We start from the raw sequence: 22,710 nt of genomic DNA on the forward strand, positions 1-22,710 counted from the left end.
CATCCATTTAGAATGGCTCCCAGTTAAAAGTGAGTCCCAGGCCAAACCACAGTGCCCCAGATCTTGGACGGACAGTGCAAACAGATGTGACTTTAGGGAAGAGCAGACAAGACTTAATCCAGGAAGCAGAGCAGCAGGTCCAAAGCATTGCCAGTCATTTTTGAAGTGGAAATTTAGTGTGTTTTCAGATATATATTTTAACCTTGTGCAAATGAAGCAGAAGAAAAAGGGTCCCAAGATGCTCCACCCTTTAGCTCCTTCACTACGTACGCTCTTTCATTTGAGCACTCTTTCTTGGAAAGGTGGATAGCATCTTAAATTTGTCTCCCCACTGGGCATGGCTCGGTTTGCATGGCGTGTGCCGGTTGGCAGCAACCCTACAATGATGCCTGTGTTTCCTTGCTTTTGTTACAGGCAACGTTTAAGGGATGGATGGAAATTATGTATGCAGCCGTGGACTCCAGAGGGGTGAGTCTGTCTGGCACCATATTACAGAGTGCCTCGGTCACATCGTGGACAGTTCAAAACGTCCTGCATCACAGGGCCAGTGGTCAGTTTCCTTTCCTCAGACTAAAACACCACAAATAACACCTCTCAGTTGAAAGGTTCTTATGCAGCTTTGAGATAGTATCCCATATTTTCTAGACACCCTAGTATTTTCTAGAGCCCAAACCCCTTTCTCCATGATGATGAGGGGAGCCACTCACGAAGGAGAGAGAGCTAAAAGCAACAATTACAGGGGGTCTTGATGCTTCTTTATTTCACCGTTCCTCCAAATGAGTGGGCAGGCAGAAGCTAAATTGGAAAGGGACTTGCTATGGGAAACCTTCAGACTAGACGGAATCTGAGGAAGAGAGAGCCTCACATGGCCCAGTGTCCCCGGAGTCTACTGGGAGTTCTCATGACTGCTAGCTGTTGGATTCTAGCTACATAGAAAGTGACCATGGGTTTAGCATGTGGGGAGAATACTCAGCAATCGCAACAATTTCTATGTCCCGGTGGATAAAACTAAAGGATATAAAAAGGGAGTTGGCCAAAGCCATGGCATGAGCACATGGTTGAGTCAAGAATAGTAACAGGATTGCTCATTTTCCCCCCTATCTGGACACAGATGGGTGTTTGTGTGTGTGTTTGTTGAAGAATCTGTAGGGCTGATTCTAGCACCGCAGTGTTCCATGATAGGAGCACCCTGGTAGCCTTTTTGGTTACGGACTGGGCTGCTGGCTGCAGGCTCAGCAGTTTAAAGCCACCAGCTACTCTGCAGGAGAAAGAAGACGCTTTCTACTCCCCAAAGCAGTCACAGTCTTGGAAACCCACAGGGGCAGTTCTACCCTCTCCTACAAGGTCACTATGAGCTGGAACGGACTTAATGGCAGAATTTGGTTTCGGGATGTTCAGTACATGACTAGAGATACTTTGTAACACAGGAAATATTTTACAATTATTTGTGTGCTCGTTGCTTTGGTCTTTTTGAGTACATGAGTTCCACCCGAGTTTGTTTTCGGTACCAATCTACCTCGAGGAGGAGATGGGAGGTGGGGAGGAGATCTTACCCAGATGGCTGGGAGAAGAGGTATGTGGCTTACCCAGGCTCCCAGAGGGTGTGGGAGGAGGTGTGTCGAGCGTTCTTGCCTTGATGTTGGTCCTGGGATGTGCTTACAGGGGCATCCTGCTTCTAGCATGATGACTCCTGTCTATGTATGGAGTCACAGGGCATCCCGCTGGTCTCAAATACTGAAACTGTGATTGGTGATACTATGAGCCATACTGCATCTCAGCTGATTGGTGATATTCTGAGCCGTACTACATATCAGCATCTCCTGATCTCAAAGGCAAACGTTTCTCTCTCCTTTTTTATTCTTGGCCATGTCCTTCGCAAAGCCTCTAATGAAGCAACCTACTCCCGCTCCTTGCTATGTGGCCCACTGTGTCTTTCAGCTTCATGCTCAAGCTATATGGGAACTGAAGCAAGTCCAAGAGACTCTGCTACTCTAGCCTCCTGACTAAGTCTATCTGCCTGGAATATTCCAAGACCTTCCCACCATGATCATATCCTCAAACACAAGCAAACAAGCCAACAAAAAACAACCCAGAAGTGGAACAAATAGATATTTTCTATCCTCCGTGTTCCCCCTCTAATCATCCAAAAAGGGAGAATGGCCACATATGTCTCATGTCTCTGATGTCTTTCTGTTTCTTCTTCCCATAATTCCCTGGGGACAAACGAGGTGTATTGTTTGCCTCCTCCTATTCCTATCTGAATCTTCCTCACTCTATCCCTGCAGACTGTTGACATACTAAAAACAAAATGAAACTCACTTCCACAGAGTTGACGCTGACCCGGAGAGGCCCTATAGGACGGCGTAGAACTGCTCCTGTGGGCTTCTGAGATGGTCACTTTCATAGGGGTAGAAAGTCTCATCTTTCTCTCAAGAAACAGCTGGTGGTTTCCAACCAATGACTTTGCAATATGCAGCCCAACTAGTGACCACTACCCCCTGGGGCTTCCTGTTGATACACTACAGAGGGACATAAAGACATCCAGATCTATCTCTATCTCAAGGCAAACACCTAGCTTGAAAGACTCCCACATCATTTTATTTTAAAGGTCAGATGCTGAATATTAATTCTTCCTTTTGGCTACACTCTGTCATAAGGCCCACCCTTGACTCAAACAGGTGGCTACCTCAATTCAACGGGGACTAAGACCAGCTAATCTTCAAGGCAGAAGAGAAAAAACTAATATTTTCTAATTCTTACTGCAAGGACACTACTCTATGTGGCTAAGTGTTGACAAGCAACTATCATAAACATTCGACAGCTGACAGCTCCATCAACGCTCACAGTCTTTGAACGAGCTGAGGGCAGGAGAAGGGAAATCCTTTTTGTCACATCCCACAAAGTGTGTGCGGCTGATGACAAGGTGAAACGCTTGGGCAAATGGCATCTCAGATGCTTTGAGTATCTCTGTGAGCTGAGAGAACTTGATTGCAATCCATCTGTGCCCATTCAGGGGCTTGTGATCGCTCATTCATTTACTCCGCGTATATTGAGAAGCTACAAATCAGAGGGTGCATTAAGTCTTTGCCATCTGGTCCATTTCTACACAAGTAGAACCGAGTTCCACTGAGTTGCCTTCTCCGTAATCTTTATGGGAGCAGAATGCCAGGCCTTTCATGGCAATGCTAGCTTGATCCAAATCACCAACCTTTCAGCCATCAGGCATTTGTGCCACACAGGAATCTGTGCAAACGGATTTAATGCATTTGGGATTTAACAGTAAATAAGACATAACCACAGAGGAGGCCGAGTGGCAGAGCGGGCTACTCAATAGCCTGTTAACTATAAAGTAGGCAGTTCAAACCCAGTAGTTGTGCCATGGGAGAAAAATGAGCCTTTCTGTTCCCAGAAAGATTTAGTTTTGGAAACCCACAGGAGCGATTCTACGCAGACCAACAGGATCTGCTGAGTTGGAATCATCTGGAGGGCAGTGAGCGTGTTTGGACAGAACAGTGAAACTAGGATGGTTGTGGTGGTACAACGTGCCCTTTCTCTACTGGCCTTGCTTCCAGCTGGCCTCCTTCGCTTACTTTCCCATGCAGAGGTCTGAGAGACATCTTTACGGGTCACACGGGATGACGCTACACTCCTCTCTGCACTGTTGAAAACAAAAAGCCCAGCCCGCTCGCCCCCTGTAAGCTGAGCGCAGAAACTCCAAACTTGCTGCAGTGGGCTCGATCCTGATGCATGGTGACCCTATGGAACAGAGTAGAATTGTTCCTGAGTGTTTCCGAGACTGTAACTCTTTTATGGCGGTGGGAAACCTTTTCTTTCTTCCGAGGAGCAACTGTTGGATTTGAACTGCTTACTTAGTAGTTAGCAGCCTAGTAAGTAACCCACTACACCAAGCCAGGTCCCACTGCAAGTTGAGCTAGGGGATGCTGAAAGACACCTCCTTCTAGGGGTCATGGCTGTCTAGGGATGCTAAGTAGTTATGTTGCTGCTGAGAAATACGGCGATCCCCTAGATCAGCCGTTCTCAACCTATGGGTTGCGGCCCCTTTGGGGGGGGGTCGAATGGCCCTTTCACAGGGGTCGCCTGATTCATCACAATAGCAAATGGCAGTGATGAAGTAGCAATGAAAATAATGTTATGGTTGGGGGGGGGGTGTCACCACATGAGGAACTGTATTAAAGGGTCATGGCATTAGGAAGGTTGAGAACCACTGTCCTAGATGCAAAAAAACCCAGACTCACTGCTATCAGTTCCATGCCAATGTATTGCAACCCTATAGGACGGGGTGGGACTGCCCCAGTGGATTTCCAAGGCTGGAACTGTGTTGGGACTAGCAGACCATGTCTTTCTCCCAAAGAGCAACTATTGGTTTACACACTGCAGCTCAACCAGTAGCCACCATGCCAGGAGGGCTGCTCCCTTGATCCTAGAGACGAGGCCGTTAAAAGACAAAAGCAAACAAAACAATCAATAGTAGGAGGGGGGGATCAACAGAGTTGAGCTGATTCAATCTCGTAGGGATCCTATAGGAGAAACTATCCCAGAGAACTGCCCACCCTGGATTGCCAAGGACGCCATCTTTACAGAAGTGGATTTCCACATCTGTCTCTGGTGGAGTGGCTGGTGGATTGAAGCCACCAATTTTTCCAAAGCAGCTGAGCACTTAACCACGGCACCAACAGTTCTGTTTATGTTGAGATATATATAATTCACCGTAATTGTTCTTGTCTCTTGTTTAAAACAATCTCAACAGGCCGACCACCAGCCCAAGTTTGAGGAGAATAAGTACATGTACCTGTACTTCATCGTTTTTATCATCCTTGGCTCATTCTTCACTCTGAATCTCTTTATTGGTGTTATTATTGACAACTTCAACCACCAGCAGAAAAAGATAAGTATATGCAGGTTCTCTTGACTTGGCCGTTTTGTCTCTGCTCTCTGAAAGGCTTGAATGGAATATCATTGTGGTCCAGGTGGTTGTGCAAACTCACCTCTGTTGTCTGCAGCAAAACAAAGAGGGATTCAACAGCTTTGGGCAGGAGAAGCTCCCCAGTGATGAGGCCGACAGGGACTTGAAACCACTTGGGTTGTATTTCATCATAGTTTTTACTCGCTGTCCATGTTACCCTCTTAATCAACGGTCATTGTTACTGTTAATATTAAGGCTGCTTGTAATGGAACCTTAAATGAACCACCACCACTACGATGAACATTCATGACACCGCTGTCTCATATAAAAAGTGCATTCCAGTGGAACTTTCCATTGACTTTAATCATTAATTTTGTGGGAGGCAATTTAAGCACAAGGGTCTGCTAGGTGCCCTAGATTCCTTTGGACTCATTGTGATGCCCTGTGAGCAGAGGAGAAATGCTTAGTAGTCACATTTTACTATTGTTGCAAGTGTATTTTGTTATTCAGGGTAAATAAATAAATACACTAATAAATTAATAAATTCTCTTTCAGCAAATGTTCTTCCTGACCCCCAACACCTAAGCCTTGGCAGAGCTTTGAAACCTAGTTGGAAAGATGGTTGGAGAAAAGGCAACTCTAGGGGGAAATTTTTCTTGCCTTATGTGTCAGACGTGGTTGACTAGAGAAACAAATGCAATCACATCCCTGTATTTGTAAGAAAGAGTTTTATATCAAGATGTCATTATATATCAAGAAAACATCCCAGTCCAGTCCAACTCAAGTTCATAAATCCAATACGAGACCATAAGTCCCTCTTCAGACTCATGCAGTCACAAGCAATGATGCAGAATGCAGGAAGATCACAGGTTGGTGGGTGCAAGGTCATGTGGCCCCAATGGCAATAGACGCATCCCTGGGCTCTGGTAGCAATCAGAGTCAGACAGCAGGAAGGTGAAGGCAGAGAAAGAGGGGAGATTCCTTATGAGACTTATAAGGGGACTCTCCTTATGAGAAGGTCATGCCCACAAGGAGGCACCATCAGGCTGTGACCTGATTGACAGGTTGAATACCAAGCCTACACTTTTATAAATCTTCCAGTTGACATGAAATTATGTTAAATGATTCAAGCTTTTAAAAATGTGTTGTCAAACTACCTTCCAGTTATGCTGTACTGGGTACTCTCCTGCAGGTTATGGGAATAGTTGCTTACTATCTTCTCATTATCATGAGGTTCATAACTTTTTTTTTCATAGTTTGGTGGGTAAAAGCACCAAATTGCCACATTTTATTTTCAATTAATTGATCATTAATGAGATTCCTCAGTTTTCACAGGTTGATGACCATTAGTATTTTTCTCTTAAGAAGTATCTTTTCATAATCTTCAGGTATTTTTAAAAAATTAATTTTTTATTGTAAATGTATACAGGAACCCTGGTGGTATCATGCATGGTTCAGTTCTCAACTGTTAACCAGAAGTTGGTAGTTTGAACCCACCAGCCACTCTGCAGGAGCAAGATGTGGCTGTCGGCTTCTGTAAAGATGGCAACCTTAGGAGACCTTTGGGTGGTTCTATTCTGTCCTGTTGGAGTTCATTCCCAGGGACTTCAAAAAAGTTTATTGAAAAAACAGCATTATCTTTGAAAAATTTCATTATCTTTTAATTCCATTTTCCACACGTATTTTGAAGGTCCCTTGTGTGTGTATATATACATTTATAAATGTAAACTCACTGTCATTGAGTCAATTCTGACTCCTGGTGACTCTATAAGAGGGCAGGGTAGAGCTGACTGTGAGTTTCTAAGACTGTAACTCTTTTTTGGAGTTGAAAGTCATGTCTTTGTCCATGGATGGACTGGTGGTTTAGAACCGCTGACCTTGTGGTTAGCAGCCCAAGTGATAACCCAGTCAGATTGGCACCATAAACTAACTACCTCAGGTTATTTCTGCTTTTTATAATGAAAGCATTTCTCAATCTCAAAAATCGGGAAACAAAATACTCACCTCTGATTTTCCTAATTGTTTTATGGTATGTATGTATGTATATATATATATATGTATGATATATATATCTATATATACATATATATCCTGCTGGACTCATGTAATACATCTGCAACACACCTCAATGCCAAGCTCCCTGGGAGAGTCACTCACTGTCCTTGAGCACCTACCTGGCTGCTGCTGCTCAGGAGTGTGCTATTCAGTCATCCTTGAAACATGCAGCTTGATTGCAATCAGCACCTGCACTTTGGATGTCAGCCCTTGGGAGTTTAGATTTAGCCTTCCATTGGAAATCATTGTTTTACTTGATCCACCTCACAGTTTGGTTTGGTTTGGGGTTTAGTCTTCATTATGCAAATTTCAGACATGCACAAGTCTAAAGTACCCATCATCCCACACAATATTTATCGACTTAAGAACATCGTTGTTTCCTCTATGCTCCTACACTACACAGACACCTGGTTAAAAAATAAAACAACAGCTTATAGACATCGCATTTCATCTAGAAGTATTACTTATAAAAACTTCTCTTTTAAAGACAGAACCACAATTCCACATCACACGTTAAAAAAATCAACACTAATTCTTTAATGTCAGTAACTACCTGGTTAGTGTTCCCACAGTTTCATTTTTAAAGCGATTTACTCATTTATAATGATGTCCTGGTGGCATGGTGGTTATTCGTTGCACTGGAAACTATGAGGTTAGCTGCTCAAAACCACCAGTAGCTCCTCAGAGGGAAAGATGAGGCTTTCTATTCACATGAAGAGTTACAGTCTTGGGAACCCACAGGGACAGTTCTATACTGTCCTATAAGGTTGCCATGAATCAGAATTGACTCCATAGCAGTGAGTTTGGTTTTTCAGTTTTTATTTATTTATATTGAAAGTTTTTTTGTTTTGTTTTGAAATCAGGGTTTAAGTCAGGTCCTCCCGTTTCACCGCTTCCTTGTTCTCTGGTATGAAAGGTGGCCCAGGATCAGACACTACCTTTGCTATGTCCAATGAGGGATCAGACAATACCTTTGCTATGTCAGATGAGGGATCAGACACTACCTTTGCTATGTTCGATGAGGGATCAGACAATACCTTTGCTCTGTCCGATGAGGGATCAGACAATACCTTTGCTATGTCAGAGAAGGAATTAGACAATACCTTTGCTATATCAGATGAGGGATCAGACACGACCTTTGCTATGTCCGATGAGGGATCAGACAATACCTTTGCTATGTCCGATGAGGGATCAGACAATACCTTTGCTCTGTCCGATGAGGGCTCAGACAATAATACCTTTGCTATGTCCGATGAGGAATTGGCCTTTTCTCTTACGAGTGCTGCTCTCTTTAGCAGAGAATAGTGTTTTGAGACCACAACCTCGGTTTTCACTTCAGTGCACAAAGCTCCTTCAAATTCAAGACCAAAAGTAAATTTGCTTGTGGAAATATGCAGACTGACCATTTAAATTCAGGACTGCATGGTTTTTTTGCCCTCTCTAGATCTTAAGACGTCTCTTCTTTTCCACACTGAGAAAGCTCATTGCCAAGGACAGATGGCATGATAGAATTTGCACAGCGAGTTCGTTTTCTTTTGTCCACAAAGTGTGAAACACAGTCTCGGTACAACAATGTTAATCCCATCATGAAAATCAGGGTCGCTGAAGACAGTTGTCACGGCTGCGCATCTCAAGAGGACCTGCTTCATTCCTCGGGCTCTTATTTTGTAGTCCCTACTGGTGGTGTAAAGTCACACTCCAATCCTTCTCTACAAGGAAGTCCTGGGACACAATGTATCAAGGAGGACTTGGTTTTTCCCTAGGAAGTCCTGGGACACAATGTATCAAGGAGGACTTGGTTTTTCCCTAGGAAGTCCTGGGACACAATGTATCAAGGAGGACTTGGTTTTTCCCTAGGAAGTCCTGGGACACAATGTATCAAGGAGGACTTGGTTTTTCCCTAGGAAGTCCTGGTTGAGACAGACCGTTTCCACACGGACAGGTTCTGTTTCCTCTGGAGAGTCTCAGACGCGTGCAGGGTACCTCTGTGCCATCTCAGGGGTGGGGTGACAGCGTAGAACTGGTCCAGAGGTTTGTCCATTCTGACATCTTCTGGAAGTCCCGTTCTAGAGATGAGCCAAGATCTTTAGGCCAGCCGTGACGGTAGGGCTGACTTCCTACCTTCTTTCTCTTCTTTAACGCTCTTGATTTTCAGGACTTGGAGAGTTCTCGTTTGGGTAAGTTCCGCTATCCATCATTTTAAAAGAAAGATGGGTTTATCTGGTGTTTCTGGATACCGTGTCCCTGAATTTCCAGAAACTAAAACCCTTGCTCATTGTGAAACAATTTTTTCTCACTCAGTAGTAAAAATATTTACAGCTCTATATTTTTTAACCTGTTGAGAATGACTCCAGATAGATTTTATGAAATGTTGATAGTAGGGTTTCCTTTTTTTATGGAGAATTTCAGTTGACATTTTATGAAATTTGGGTCTAAATAATTAAGAGTCTATGTATGTTTGGGAAAAATTAATTTAATCTTTGTTTCTGTTACTCAAAGTGAAATGCAAACAATAAGAGTAATTTTATTTCTCTGCTTTAGACCCTGTTTCCCTTCAGCAACCCCTGGAGTCTAGCCTCTTTCCCCTTCCATCCACAATTCAAGAATTGTTAGTACAAATGTCTTGCAGCTTTAAAATTGTTTCCTCAAATTCAGAACATCTGTAAACCAAAAATTAAAGTTATGAATTCTCTCTCATGTTTTCCCTATACTTAGGTGGCCAAGACATTTTTCTGACAGAAGAACAGAAGAAATACTATAATGCAATGAAAAAGCTAGGATCCAAGAAACCTGAACGACCCATTCCAAGACCTCTGGTGAGAGTAATGGAGTCAGAATGACTCCTGTTTTTCTTCTTTTATAATCATTCTATTGGGGCTCATACAACTCTTATCACAATCCATATATCCATCCATTGGGTCAAGCACATTTGTACATTTGTTGCCATCACCATTCTCAAAACATATGCTTTCTACTTGAGCCTTTGGTATCAGCTCCTCAGTTTTCCCCTCTTCCCCTGCCCCCTTCCCTCATGAACCCTTGATAATTTATAAATTATTATTATCTTTTCATGTCTTACACTGTCTGATGTCTCCCTTCACCCACTTTTCTATTGTCTATCCCCCAGGGAGAGGGTTATATACAGATCCCTGTGATTGGTCCCCCTTTCCACCACACCTTCCCTCCACCCTCCTGGTATCGCCACTCTCACCACTGGTCCTGAAGGGATCATCCGTCCTGGATTCCCTGTGTTTCCAGTTCCTATGTGTACCAGTGTACATCCTCTGGTCTAGCCAGATTTGTAAGGTAGACTTGGGATCGTGATAGTGGTGGTGGTGGGGGAGAAGAAAGCATTAAAGAACTAGAGGAAAATTGTGAGTCTCATCATTGCTATACTTCCTTTAAAATGCAGGCATATCTAAGAACTCAGTGCCCAAATGTGCTGGCCCTTCTCATACCCTTAGGAAAATAAGACATTCACATTCAGCAACAAGGCCTTGGGCAATCTCTTCAGTTTGCTTTCTCAGTGAGCAGGCACTGGGCACAGAGTTTTCATTCATTGCAGTGGTGTGAACTTCACAGTTGGTTTGAATTTCATGTCACCCAAAAGTTAAGTATAGTTGTAAGTTTTTTTTAACCACTAGAGTTTTCAAGTGTGAGGCTGGCCTCATGCACCCTCATTGGTGCTTCACAGAATCAATGACAAACTTGCTACCTCAGGAGTCAGCAAAGTTACTCAATTAAGGACTAGGCAGGGGAGCAGCTGAGCCTCTGTGGGGTCTGTGACCTCTTGCCATCGTGCCATAGAAAAGGGGCCACAATGGGCGGGGCTGTGTTCCGATGTCATTTTAAAAAATGAACACTGAAAGGTGGCATTTGTGTAATTTTCACATATCAGAAAAGAATATTCTGTTTTGAATATTTTTGAGCCACTAGAAGAATTGAAAGGTCATTCTTGGCTCATGGGATGGTAAACAGGAGGAGTGCCAGATGTGGTCTGTGCGCCTGGGTTGATTGACCCCTGTTTTTCATGCATCCTGCCTTCCCAAGTACTAATGGCAATGCCACCCAGTGGACAAAGTGTCCCCAGTGTTTCTCTGTTGCCTACAGTGTATTTGAGGGTCTGGGGTGCTGTCTAGATGAGAAAGTAGCACAGCAGGCCCACAAAGAAGCACAGTTGTTAGTCTTAACAACTGAGTCTGAAAGGCTTCTAAGGCAGGGAGGGCTGAGGAAAAGTAGCATGGAAGAGATTTGAGATTTGAATGTTTGGATATTTTTACTCTGGACACAAGACCCAACGTGATCCACTGCCCTCATCTACCACCACTGCTGTGGAGTCATCCCCATTCAGAGACTCTAGGATGGAGGAGACCTGCCCTTAGGGCTCTGCAGGCTGTAGATACTTGCAGAAGTGGACTGACACTTCTTTCTTCCTGGGAGTAGAAAGTGGGTTTGAACCACTGATCTTTCAGTTAGCCATCCAGCACTTAACCACTGTGCCACCAGGCTCTCAAGATGATCCCCAGTCGGCTTAGTGTACTTCTGGATTGCCCGTGCTCAGAGCAGAACCTGGCATTCTGTGTGCTCTTGGGAGTTATGATTGGTCAAATGTGTTGAAAATGTCGTAGGGCACAGCCAATGGGCTATTCCTGTAGGAGAGGTGATGGTGTTGCACTAAACACGTCTGTAAATATCGGGACCAGAGGTTTAGGATTTACCCTGTACATAGTGGGGGATTTTTGACCGGGAGCTAATGATTATATTATATTTGTGGAATTTGAATCTGCCAACAGCCTGTGGGACTCCACTTGACCTAAGCTAAGCCTAGTTTTTCAGTACCAGTCTCACTTTCCGATAGTAATCTCACTTTCGAGTTCTGATTTGAACTTGAGCCACCAAAGAAGAGAAAGGGTTTTTTGTGGACACGTGCAGCCCAGCTTGTTACCAGAATGCCACCAGGACTCTTTTTGTTTGGTAGGGAGAAGGTCTGGTTATTCTGAACTGGCAAGTGGAGTCTTGGCAGTATTAGTTCTATTTTGCCCAAACTAGTTACATGAGTGGGTGGTCTCTGCACTGATATCAAAGCCAACCTGCAGGGAAAGATGAACTATGGAGAGCAGCCTTCTCCTGTCCTCCTTAACTCCAATGTGAGCGACTACTTCATCTCAGGAAAACATCCGCCACCACATCAAAATTCTGTTGTTCATAAGAATTTTCATGTTTTTTTGATGAATTAATGCAACCAGCCCAAATAGCTTATAACCAGTTACCGAATTCAGTGTCAAGGAGATTTGGGAGTGGATACTGAGACTCCACAAGAATGGCTTGTCCTTTAGAAGGGTCCTGTGCCTTGTTGAAGAAAAGGTTCTAATTGTAGCAGAGAACATTTTCTGCTATATTCATGTGATTGCATATATGTGATTGCATTTTTATGACTCAAAATAATCTATGATTTCTTTTTCTCCCCCGCTTCAGAACAAATGCCAAGCGTTCGCGTTTGACCTGGTCACCAGCCAGGTCTTTGACATCCTCATCATAAGTCTCATTGCCCTCAACATGGTTAGCATGATGGCCGAAACAGCTGACCAAAGCGAAGACATGACAAAAATCCTTGAGAATCTCAACCTGGCTTTTGTGGTTATCTTTACAGTAGAGTGTCTCATCAAAATCTTTGCTCTGAGGCAGTACTACTTCACCAATGGCTGGAATTTATTTGATTGTGTGGTCGTGGTTCTTTCTATTGTTAGTAAGTACAGTCGGCAGACAGAGGGTCTTCAAACCTGTAGCTAGAAGTAAACTTGTAAATCACCCAAGTCGTGTAGATTATGCATGTCCATATAATCCCCCAAGCTGCGTATTTGCACTTAGCACAGGAGATGGTTATAGAAGGCAATGTGAAATGATTGCATTCACTAATGAGAAGTTGCCAGGAGATATAGTGTAATTGACATAGTTAAATCAGTATGTGGACCGTCCAGTCAATGGAGATAGAAAAGAAAAATTTAAGATGACTTGAAAGTGTTTTTTGGGGGTGTGTGTGTGACCCAATTTACCCAAGTAATTGAGGCAATTTCACCTTTCTGATGCAACTGTAAGCCCTAAGGAACATTTTCTATAGTTTTGAGGGGTTTGGCCTTTCTTGCCCCATGTGGTTTCTTGGTTCACAATCCTGGTGGGAGGTAGACCACAGTTGTCCCGGACACCGTTGGTGCCTTCCCTCACCTCCTGCCCAGAGTCCCGGAGCCCACCCTGGATTGGGCTTCTTAGGCCTACGGACAAATGGGGCTTCCTCTTTTCTCCATACTCCAATTAATTTAACCCATAGTGTGAACTATGTTTGCCTGCATGTCTCTGACACCTTCATTAACAGCGGCACGATGTAATCAGTGCATTTTCCTAACCAGAGGCAGAAGCAACTAGGAAATAAATGTATGGAAGAATTGGAGTGGGGAAAGAGATTTCCTTACAGGATCCACTGACACACCCAGCAAGGTTGAATATTAATTTCTGCGTGGCTCATCCAGGCGTCCTTTGAGTTTCTGAAATCTGGTTTCAATGAAACCGTTCATGTCACTTTGGTAATTGTGTAAAGCGGCCCAGGAGCCCTTCTTGAGGTGCAAAAGAACAATGGAAGCCGATAGGACAAGTGGAAGCTCTAGAGGACTCTCAGAAAGGAAGGATGCATTCGACAGCAATGCCAGATTAAAATGTTTTGACTTCTTTTGCTGGCCACAATGAAGCTATTTCCGAGAGCAAGAACATGGTGCCACTGGTATTCTGCTCTGGTTTCCCAGTGATCACATTTACATAGATAACGTTTAGTAATTGATTCTTCCGTGTGCTTAGAGTCAAGTCGAATTTCAACCCTGACTAGTCAATGCCAATCACAAGTTCTCGTGAAAGCGAGAGTGGAAATCCAAGGTAGAAAATGGCAGTCAGATGAGTCTGGGGCAAGACTCTCAGAGAGCTCCTTCCTCCTTCGTCCAGAGAGTAGCCCATTCATTTCACTGTTGAGCCCAATTCCAGCTGAACTATCGGTAGCATGTCTTTTGTGAACATCTGCTAGGTCATGAGAGTTACACATGCCATGTAGCATTTTTCTCCCATGGATGAGAACAACCACCCATTGAGCCAAGTCCTGCTCACCAGGATGAGCAGCTTTCCCTAGTAGATCTCTCACCCAACACTTACTTACTCGTGGTGTTTCTCTGAGCTCTGTCCCGAGCCCTGAGAGAAATACATAATGAGTGTAGATCCAAGTTGGCATCTCCCTAGGAGTTAGGAGTCCAGTTCAGATTTATTGGTCACCCCATGTGTCAGAGTAGAACTGTGTCCCGTAGAATTTTAGTGGTTGATTTTTACAAGTAAATCACCAGGCCTCTCAATTGAAGCGCCTCTGGTTAGACTCAAACTTTCAACCTTGCAGGGAGCAACAAGGGTGTTAATCACGTGTGCCACTCTGGCACTCCTTAGTCACTTTACAGAAAAATATAAGAAAAGTAACTGAATGCCAAATCACATGTTACACAGCAAGCGTGAGATCAGAGAAAGGACAGACTACCATGGATAGAATTAGTGAGAGAAATATTGATGGAGGAATTGGGACTTAAAGGACAGACCTCCAGCAGTTCTTGCCAAATCACCCCCTTAATAAATTCCATATCTTACTAAAATTGGCTGCCTAATCGACGCGTGAGTCAAGCCTCTTTGGTACCCTTGAGCAGGCAATGAGATATGTCATCAGCTAGTTCTCTTTAGTCATTAGGTGATGGCAGATACACTTTTGCTGCCCACACTGTAATGACCCCAAATGACCTTCGAGGGCACTCACAGCAAGAACAAGGCCATGTCTACACAAGGCAAACATGTTCCAGCCACTCTGTAATATTTGGGCCAAAATGTGAGTTGTTTAAAATCCTTGTATCACTTGTCTGCAGAGTAAGCAATAAGGGATCAAGGTGACATTTTAGGCCAAATATTCGGTTCTTTGAAGAAACCTCCACTCGAGATTCCCTTTTGGGGTATCAGCAAAAATAGGGTCACAATCTTCTTGAGTATAGACCTTGGGAGCCCCTGGAATGAGTATATTTACAAATATAAGTGATCTGCAGTCCAAAATCGCGTGTTCCCACATCACCAGGCCTTCCCACCCTTACCCACCATGGGCTCATCAAATAAGCTGTCTCTGCCTATGGCAGGGGAGTGTTCAAATTCTTCCAGACTGTATGAACATGTTCCTTTCTAAAGGTCTTTGGAAGTAAACCAAGAAACCCCAAACTCACTGCCACTGACTTGTTTCCAACTCACCTACAGGACAGGGTAGAATTTGCCCCTGTGGGTTTCCGAGACTGTAGCTCTTTACAGGAGTAGAAAGACTCCTCTTTCTCCCATGAAGTGGCTGGTGGTTTTGAACTGCTGCCCTAAGTGTTAGCAGTTCAACTCATAACCCACTACACACCAGGACTCCCTTCTTTGGAAATAGGGGGTCCCACAGTTTCTATTTTCAGCCCCTGCTGACACCCAATGATAGAAGCAAAAATACCTCCTGTATCTTGTTTTTTATTCTATATGATGAATTACCATAGAAGCCTATTTTTTAACCCCAGGAGAGACATGACGTACCCAATATAGATCATGCACATCACGTTCTTAAGACATAGACAATCTCTTTCATAAACCACCTGTTTCCCTTCTGGCCTCTCTTTCTTTTCCTTTCCCCCCAATATTTGAGACACTCTGAGGCCCTCTCACCTCTTCTGAGGTGACCTCCCATCTTCTGAGAAGGGGGAGCTTCTGTCAATGGCACAGTCGAGCACAGATCAAGCTAAGTGACTCACACCGAAGCGAACTTTTCAAGTCTAATCAAAATCATTCTCAACGACCAAAATGGGGTCACCTTTGGGAATTCTTATCCCAGTGAAGGCAAAGACCTAGGGTGCCCCTGCCATTAGTAAAGAGCATCCTTGATTTTGTGTAGGAGGGACCAAATATGGAGGGCAGTTGGCCTCGCCAGGCTCTCCGGGGTCTGGCAGCAGTGCACCTGTGGGGAGCTCACGGAGCCTTCTCTTTCTCCTAAGGTACCATGATTTCTGTCTTGGAACACCACAACAGCATCCCCTTCCCCCCCACGCTCTTCAGGATCGTGCGCTTGGCTCGGATAGGCCGGATCCTGAGACTCGTCCGGGCGGCACGAGGCATCCGGACTCTGCTTTTCGCTCTGATGATGTCCCTGCCTTCCCTATTCAACATTGGTCTCCTGCTCTTTCTGGTCATGTTCATTTATGCCATTTTTGGCATCAGCAATTTTTCCAGGGTGCGGCCCGAGTCGGGCATCGACGACATGTTCAACTTCCGCACCTTTGCCAGCAGCATGCTGTGCCTCTTCCAGATCACCACGTCGGCGGGCTGGGACACCCTCCTCAGCCCCATGCTGGTAACCAACAGCTCGTGCGACCCTGCTGTGGACGACTGCTACCTCTCCGCCAAAGCCATAACCTACTTCGTCAGTTACATCATCATCTCCTTCCTCATTGTGGTCAACATGTACATCGCTGTGATCTTAGAGAACTTCAACACCGCCACCGAGGAAAGCGAGGACCCGCTGAGCGAAGACGACTTCGAGATATTCTACGAAGTCTGGGAAAAGTTTGATCCCAAAGCCACGCAGTTCATCAAATATTCTGCCCTTTCCGACTTTGCGGATGCCCTGCCTGAGCCTTTACGTGTGCCAAAGCCAAACAGGTTTCAGTTTCTGGTCATGGACTTGCCCATGGTGAGTGGGAATCGCCTGCACTGTATGGATATTCTCTTTGCATTCACCACGAGAGTGCTTGGTGAATCCGACGGCCTGGATGGCATGAAGGCCATGATGGAGGAGAAGTTCATGGAAGCCAACCCTTTCAGGAAGTTATACGAGCCCATTGTCACCACCACCAAGAGGAAAGAAGAGGAAAGGTGTGCCGCCGTGATCCAGAAGGCCTTTCGGAAGTACCTGGGGAAGATGCCCAAGTGTGACTTGGAAGAGGGGCCTCGCCCATCACTGCAGTCATTCTGCAATGGAGACTTGTCCAGCGCTGGGGTGACTGTAGGCAAGGTCCACTGCGACTGAGCCCCTGGCCTCCACCCCTACCTCACAGCCCCACGGCCTTGACTCCAGCCTCTCCATCTCGGCGTATAAACTATCCGTGGATTCGCTGAACGAGCCATTCCATTTTCCCCAGTTAAAATCAATAAGTGATACTTTAATGTTTATTTCAAATGAGGCGTGCAGAGGTATGAGATCAGGCTGTTCAGCTGCTCAGCACAGGTACTATAATAAAGAAGACACTGTAAAGAATTGTGGAGAATACATGTATGCCAGGATTGTAACACTTTTCAAATTATGTCAAACCAAAAGAACAAACAGAGACAAAACACACTGAGAGTTTTAAATTGTATTTTTTCCCATATGTTTCTAGGTATATTACCCAATCATCATGCGTGATATTTTTACCTATATAAAGATGTGGCCTATCACATATGGGTCTTTTGCATGTTAAATAAAAATTCAAACGCTGCTAATAAACAAATAGCTTACTGCAGACTTTTTTTTTAAGCAACATTACATATTTGGGTTGCTTTCATACCTAAGGGCATGATCTTGAAGTTTAAAAGATGCTGCCCTATCTTTTACCACCTACACTCTGTGTTAGGAATATTTGGGAGGGAAATGCAACTTCCTGTTTCAGCTGGTGTCCTAGTACATCCCTGTGAGTGTTCAGTGCTGGTGTGAGCAGTGGTGTACTCTTGGTGCTCGGCTGGGAATTACAGCTCACAGACAGAGGGATGAAGCCAAGTGGGTTAGGGTGGGAGGAAGTTCCAAATCAACTGCCACCCCCTGGAGAAAGACTAGCCTTCCCACTTCTGTAAAGAATTAGTCTCAGAACCCCACAGGGGCCATTCTACCCAGTCCTGTAGGGTCCCCATGAATGAGGGGGTCACAGGGAGGTGCTGAGTTGAGGTGTTTACTGATTTCCATGGTGAAAATACTTTCCTCCTGACTGATGTCAAACTACCAACACGATGTCACGGGACAAGGAGCTGGGGGGAAAGATGCTCACAATGGCTTCTCCCAGACTGGCCAGAGCCAACAGAAAAGTCTTACCTGAGCCTCACTTGATCCTGCTTAGAATGTCTGCTTGGGTGAGGACACCTAGGTCACAGATGAGGCAGGTAAGAGACGTAATTGGCTCGGGAGGGATCCTGGCCATTGGATGTGAGCCCTCAACTCTGTTCTGGGTACATTGCTCTCAAAGAAACGCACATCTGTGAAACAAAGCCTGGAGAACAACTCAGTCTTATCCAAAGGGCCTGGCCCCAGAAGTCACCCCGATCTTCCTAAAAACTAGAGGTGTCAATAGTGGTCCAGGGGTAGACTCCATGCCCTCCATGCTAGAAAGCCAGGCTTGATTCCTGGTGAAGACATTTCAAAGGCAGCTGCTACTGGTCTGTCGGGGGAGGTTTGCCTGTGTCTATGACGCTGAAGGGGTTTCAGTGGAGCTTCCAGACTAACGCAGACTAGGATGAAGGGGCAGGTGATCTACTTCTGAAATCCAGGCAGAAAATCCAGTGGACCGCTCCCCCCGCCCCCAATCTGGTCCTCTTGGACACGGGTGCAGGCTCCAGGGATTGATGGGGGCACCTGAAAACAACACAGGTCAAACACAGCCTTTACTCTGCCAGAAACTAGACTGGGACCAAGCCCGTAGGTGGCATGATGCAGGTGGATGGAGAAGGGTGAAAGCGTTCTTCCCCCCTCTATTAATTTCCTAGGGCTGCGACACACACAAACTACAACATGTACACAAAAGGGAGACCTGGGGCCAGAGTGGTTCCACGCTCGGCTCCTCACCACAGACCAGCAGTCCCAAAGCACCAGCCGCTTCTTGGGAGAAAGATGGGGCTGTAATCCCCTAGCAAGTTACCATCTCAGAAACCCGCAGGGGCAGTTCTACTCTGTCCTCTGGGGTCACCCCGAATCGTCTAAGACTTGAGAGTAGGGAGTTTGGAGTTGCAGTGGGGATGGCGCAACAAGAATCAGGCTCTGGTCAGTTCAGGGGTGGTTGGGCTGTTGGCGGCGGAGTTGATGTTGACCCATGGCTACCTTACTGTTGACAGAGCTGAATGGCTCTCTTTGGGGTTGTTAGACTATGCGGAGGAGTGCTGGTGGCACAGTGGTACAGCGCTCGGCTGCTGGCTGAGATGTCTGGGGTTCAGCCGCTCAGACCTGCTCATCTGCCCTCATGACATTGACCACCTGCAAACCCGCCCGGGAAGTTATGCTCTGTGACATGGAATTGCTATGGTGACGACACACTTCCAGCACAGACACAACCATCTTCCCTGGAGCTTCAGGCACCTTGGAAGCGCCGACCTTTGGTTAGCCTCCGAGTGCCTTAGCATTTGGCTACCAGGGCTCCTTCCCACAGTGCTTGGTGAGGCCAGGCTCCCCCCAGAGACTCTGTGGGAGGATGCTCCCATGCCTTTGCCAGCTGCGGCGAGGCTTCTAGTGATCCTGGGCTTTGGCAATTGACTTGAAGCTCTGCCTTCATCTTCACTGTGTCTCTCCTCCTCCTAATGTGAAGATTCTGGTTACATAGGATCTGGACCCATGCTCATCCACTTTGGCCTCATCCTCACTTGACGACATCAGCAAAGACCTTATTTCCGAGCAAGGTTCCATTTCATAGGTACGGGGGATTTGAAACTCCACATCTTTTTATTGGGAGTCGCCAGACAAGATCAGAAGTGCTAATTTAGGGTGGATGGAAGGGCAGTCCAAAGTCTGTGGCAGGCTGAAGTGATTGGTCACACACGTCCAGGTGCCAATTGTGATCTGATGTATGCCTGAGTAGGGCCTGAGCTTTGTGAGCCTTGCAGACAGCCTGACTCTCCGCAGTGCTGAGAGCAACAGTGACACAGCAAACAGAGACACAACAAACAATAGCTGATATTTATTTAGTGGTTGCTGGTGGTCTGGCAAAGAAGCCGTGGTGGTCTTGTCAGGTAAGCATTGGGCTGTTAACTGCAAGGTTGGAGGTTCGAACTCACCGCTAGCTGCTTGAGAAAAAGATGAGGCTCTCTGCTTCTGTAAATGTTTAGAGGCTCCAAAATCCTATAGAGAAGTGGTTCTCAACCTGTGGGTTGTGAGTCCTTTGGGGGTCAAACGACCCTTTCACAGTGGTCACCTGACTCATAATAGTAGCAAAATTACAGTGACGAAGGAGCAATGAAATAATTTTATGTTCCTCCCCCCAACTACCATGATCCGAATTCTACCTTGCAGGGCTGGATATGGCAGAGGTTGTACACTGGTACATATGAGGGCTGGAGGCACAGGGAATCCAGGGTGGATGATACCTTCAGGACCAAGGGTGTGAGGGGCGATGCTGGGAGAGTGGAGGGCGAGTGGGTTGGAAAGGGGGAACTGATTACAAGGATCCACATATGACCTCCTCCCTGGGAGAGGGACGGCAGAGAAGGAGGGGGAGGGAGACTCCGGATAGGGCAAGATATGACAAAATCACGATGTATAAATTACCAAGGGCACATCAGGGAGGGGGGAGCGGGGAGGGAGGGGAAAAAAAAGAGGACCTGATGCAAAGGGCTTAAGTGGAGAGCAAATGCTCTGAGAATGATTGGGGCAGGGAATGTATGGATGTGCTTTATACAATTGATGTATGTATATGTATGGATTGTGATAAGAGCTGTATAAGTCCCTAATAAAATGTAAAAAAAGAAAAGAGGAGAAAAAAAAAGAAAAGAAATAATTTTATGGTTGGGTGTTACCACCACATGAGGAACTGTATGCAAGGGTCACGGCATTAGGAAGGTTGAGAACCACTGCCATAGAGGATCACTATGAATCTGAATCAACTCAATGGCTGTGAGTAACTTGCAACGTAATTTTAAAATTTGTAATTATTGATTAATGTATGTCCCCATGACTATCCTGGAACATAACTCCATGAAGAAAGGATCCTGGGCACTGATCTATCCCAAGTGGGTGGCCAGCACAATGCCTAGACATGTTAGGTGCTCAATAAATATTCATCGACAAGTCAAAGAAAGGAGAAAAGCATAGAGTGTTTTTGGCTTAGGTGACGATATCTTGAACAACTGACATATGAAAAGACGTTCTTTCCAGTCATGAGCTAGTGTTGAGAGCTACTGGGACTTACCTGAAACCACTGAAATTGCTTTCAAAGCTCTGAACACCCGAAAGGTTCGCAAGGAGGACAAGCTGATGTTGGTTTTCGGGCAATAGGACACAAACCTGCAAGACAGAGCACAGGGACAGCTGAGGCCTGCTCAGTCCTGCAGCTGCCTCACACATCTCCACAGAGCCAACAGGGAGGTCCTGAAGCCTGGGACCATCAAGGCAACACCCCACCTCACCTTCCCCGGCTCACCTGAACCTCAGGACCTGGCAATGTCCTCACTGTGTGATGGATCGCATAGGAGCCTGCTCTTGGCTCATCCTTAGACATGGGCATAGATGAGAAGTCCGTGAAACACTCCAGACTGTGTGCTCATCCATGGACCCCAGGCATCAACCCAAACATTACTGACTCGTGACCATGCTCCCAGCATCGATGTGCTTCTCTCTCCATGGTCACTAGGCAGCTCAGCCCAGAAGTGATCTCAGCTCAGAGCCTGCTCCTTTGCCATCTCAACAAGAGCACCCAGCCACGGAGCCTCAGGTGCAAAACTCAGAAATTAATAGCACCTACCCCAGAGAGCTTTCGTGAATACTAAATAGGAAAACATGTATGCAGAGAGTTTAAGACAATGTCTGCCCCACATCTCGTCGCGTTAGGTTTACTTTTCTTGCACAGGTAGCTGGACTATTACGCATGCTCGTCCTTTCTTTCCAGAACTCTCTTCTCCCCTCTCTCATGCTGACTGTCTCATCATTCAGATGCCAAATGGGTGCCCCTTCTTCAGGGAAAGCTTCAGTCCTTACCTCACACCATAGCCAATCATTGAGCCCAAACAGACCACGGTTTTGAACAGAGGAGACAGAAGTAAAAACTTCTAGAAGAAAACGTGAGAGAAACTCTTTGAGACCTTGCAGTAACCAAAGACTTCTAAGACTCTTGGACTCACCTTACTTATTCTGGCAGCTGAATCCGTACCAACCTCCTATCTTAGCTCTCGCCACGTGCTGCAGTTGTTAGGTAGAGTTGGGTAGATTTCTACTACAGCAACCCCGTGTGACAGGGAAGAACTGCCCAATAGGGTTTTCTAGTTTAACTTTTACAAAAGTAGATTTGCAGGTCTTTCACCTAGAGATGGAGCTGCTGGGTGGATTCAAACCACAACCTTTAGGTTTGTAACTAAGCACTTATCCCTTGTGCCACTAGGTGGCTGCGAATCAGGATCAACTTAACAACAGGCTTATGTCATATCACTATCATCAAGTCAAAGCCAGCTCATGGTGACCCTCCTTATAGGACAGGGTAGAACTGCCTCTGTGGGTTTCTGAGACTGTAACTGAGGAAAAAGCTTTGTCTTACTCCCATAAAGCAGTCCGCGGCTTTGAACTGCTGGCCTTGCAGTTGGTAGCCCTATGTATAACCACTATACCATACAGTAAACCCCAAACCAAACCAAATTTAATGCTATTGAGCCAATCCATTTCTACTTGTACAAAGCCTACGGGGGTGGGGGTGTGAAACTATACATCTTTC

At 45.6% G+C, this 22,710-nt stretch overlaps 1 protein-coding gene across 1 annotated transcript in view; it reads left to right on the forward strand.

Annotated features, from left to right (window-relative positions):
- SCN11A (sodium voltage-gated channel alpha subunit 11) overlaps positions 1-17,087 on the forward strand; it is an 88,545-nt gene extending 71,458 nt beyond the window's left edge. The window contains exons 22-26 of the mRNA XM_075555583.1: positions 415-468; positions 4,769-4,910; positions 9,695-9,795; positions 12,455-12,725; positions 16,057-17,087. Coding sequence (XP_075411698.1) covers positions 415-468; positions 4,769-4,910; positions 9,695-9,795; positions 12,455-12,725; positions 16,057-17,087 — 1,599 coding nt within the window. The remainder of the gene's footprint in view (positions 1-414; positions 469-4,768; positions 4,911-9,694; positions 9,796-12,454; positions 12,726-16,056) is intronic.
- Positions 17,088-22,710: the final 5,623 nt, after the last annotated feature.

This window comes from Tenrec ecaudatus, chromosome 8 (genome assembly GCF_050624435.1).
Source record: "Tenrec ecaudatus isolate mTenEca1 chromosome 8, mTenEca1.hap1, whole genome shotgun sequence".
In the NCBI taxonomy this organism is placed as follows: Eukaryota; Metazoa; Chordata; class Mammalia; order Afrosoricida; family Tenrecidae; genus Tenrec; species Tenrec ecaudatus.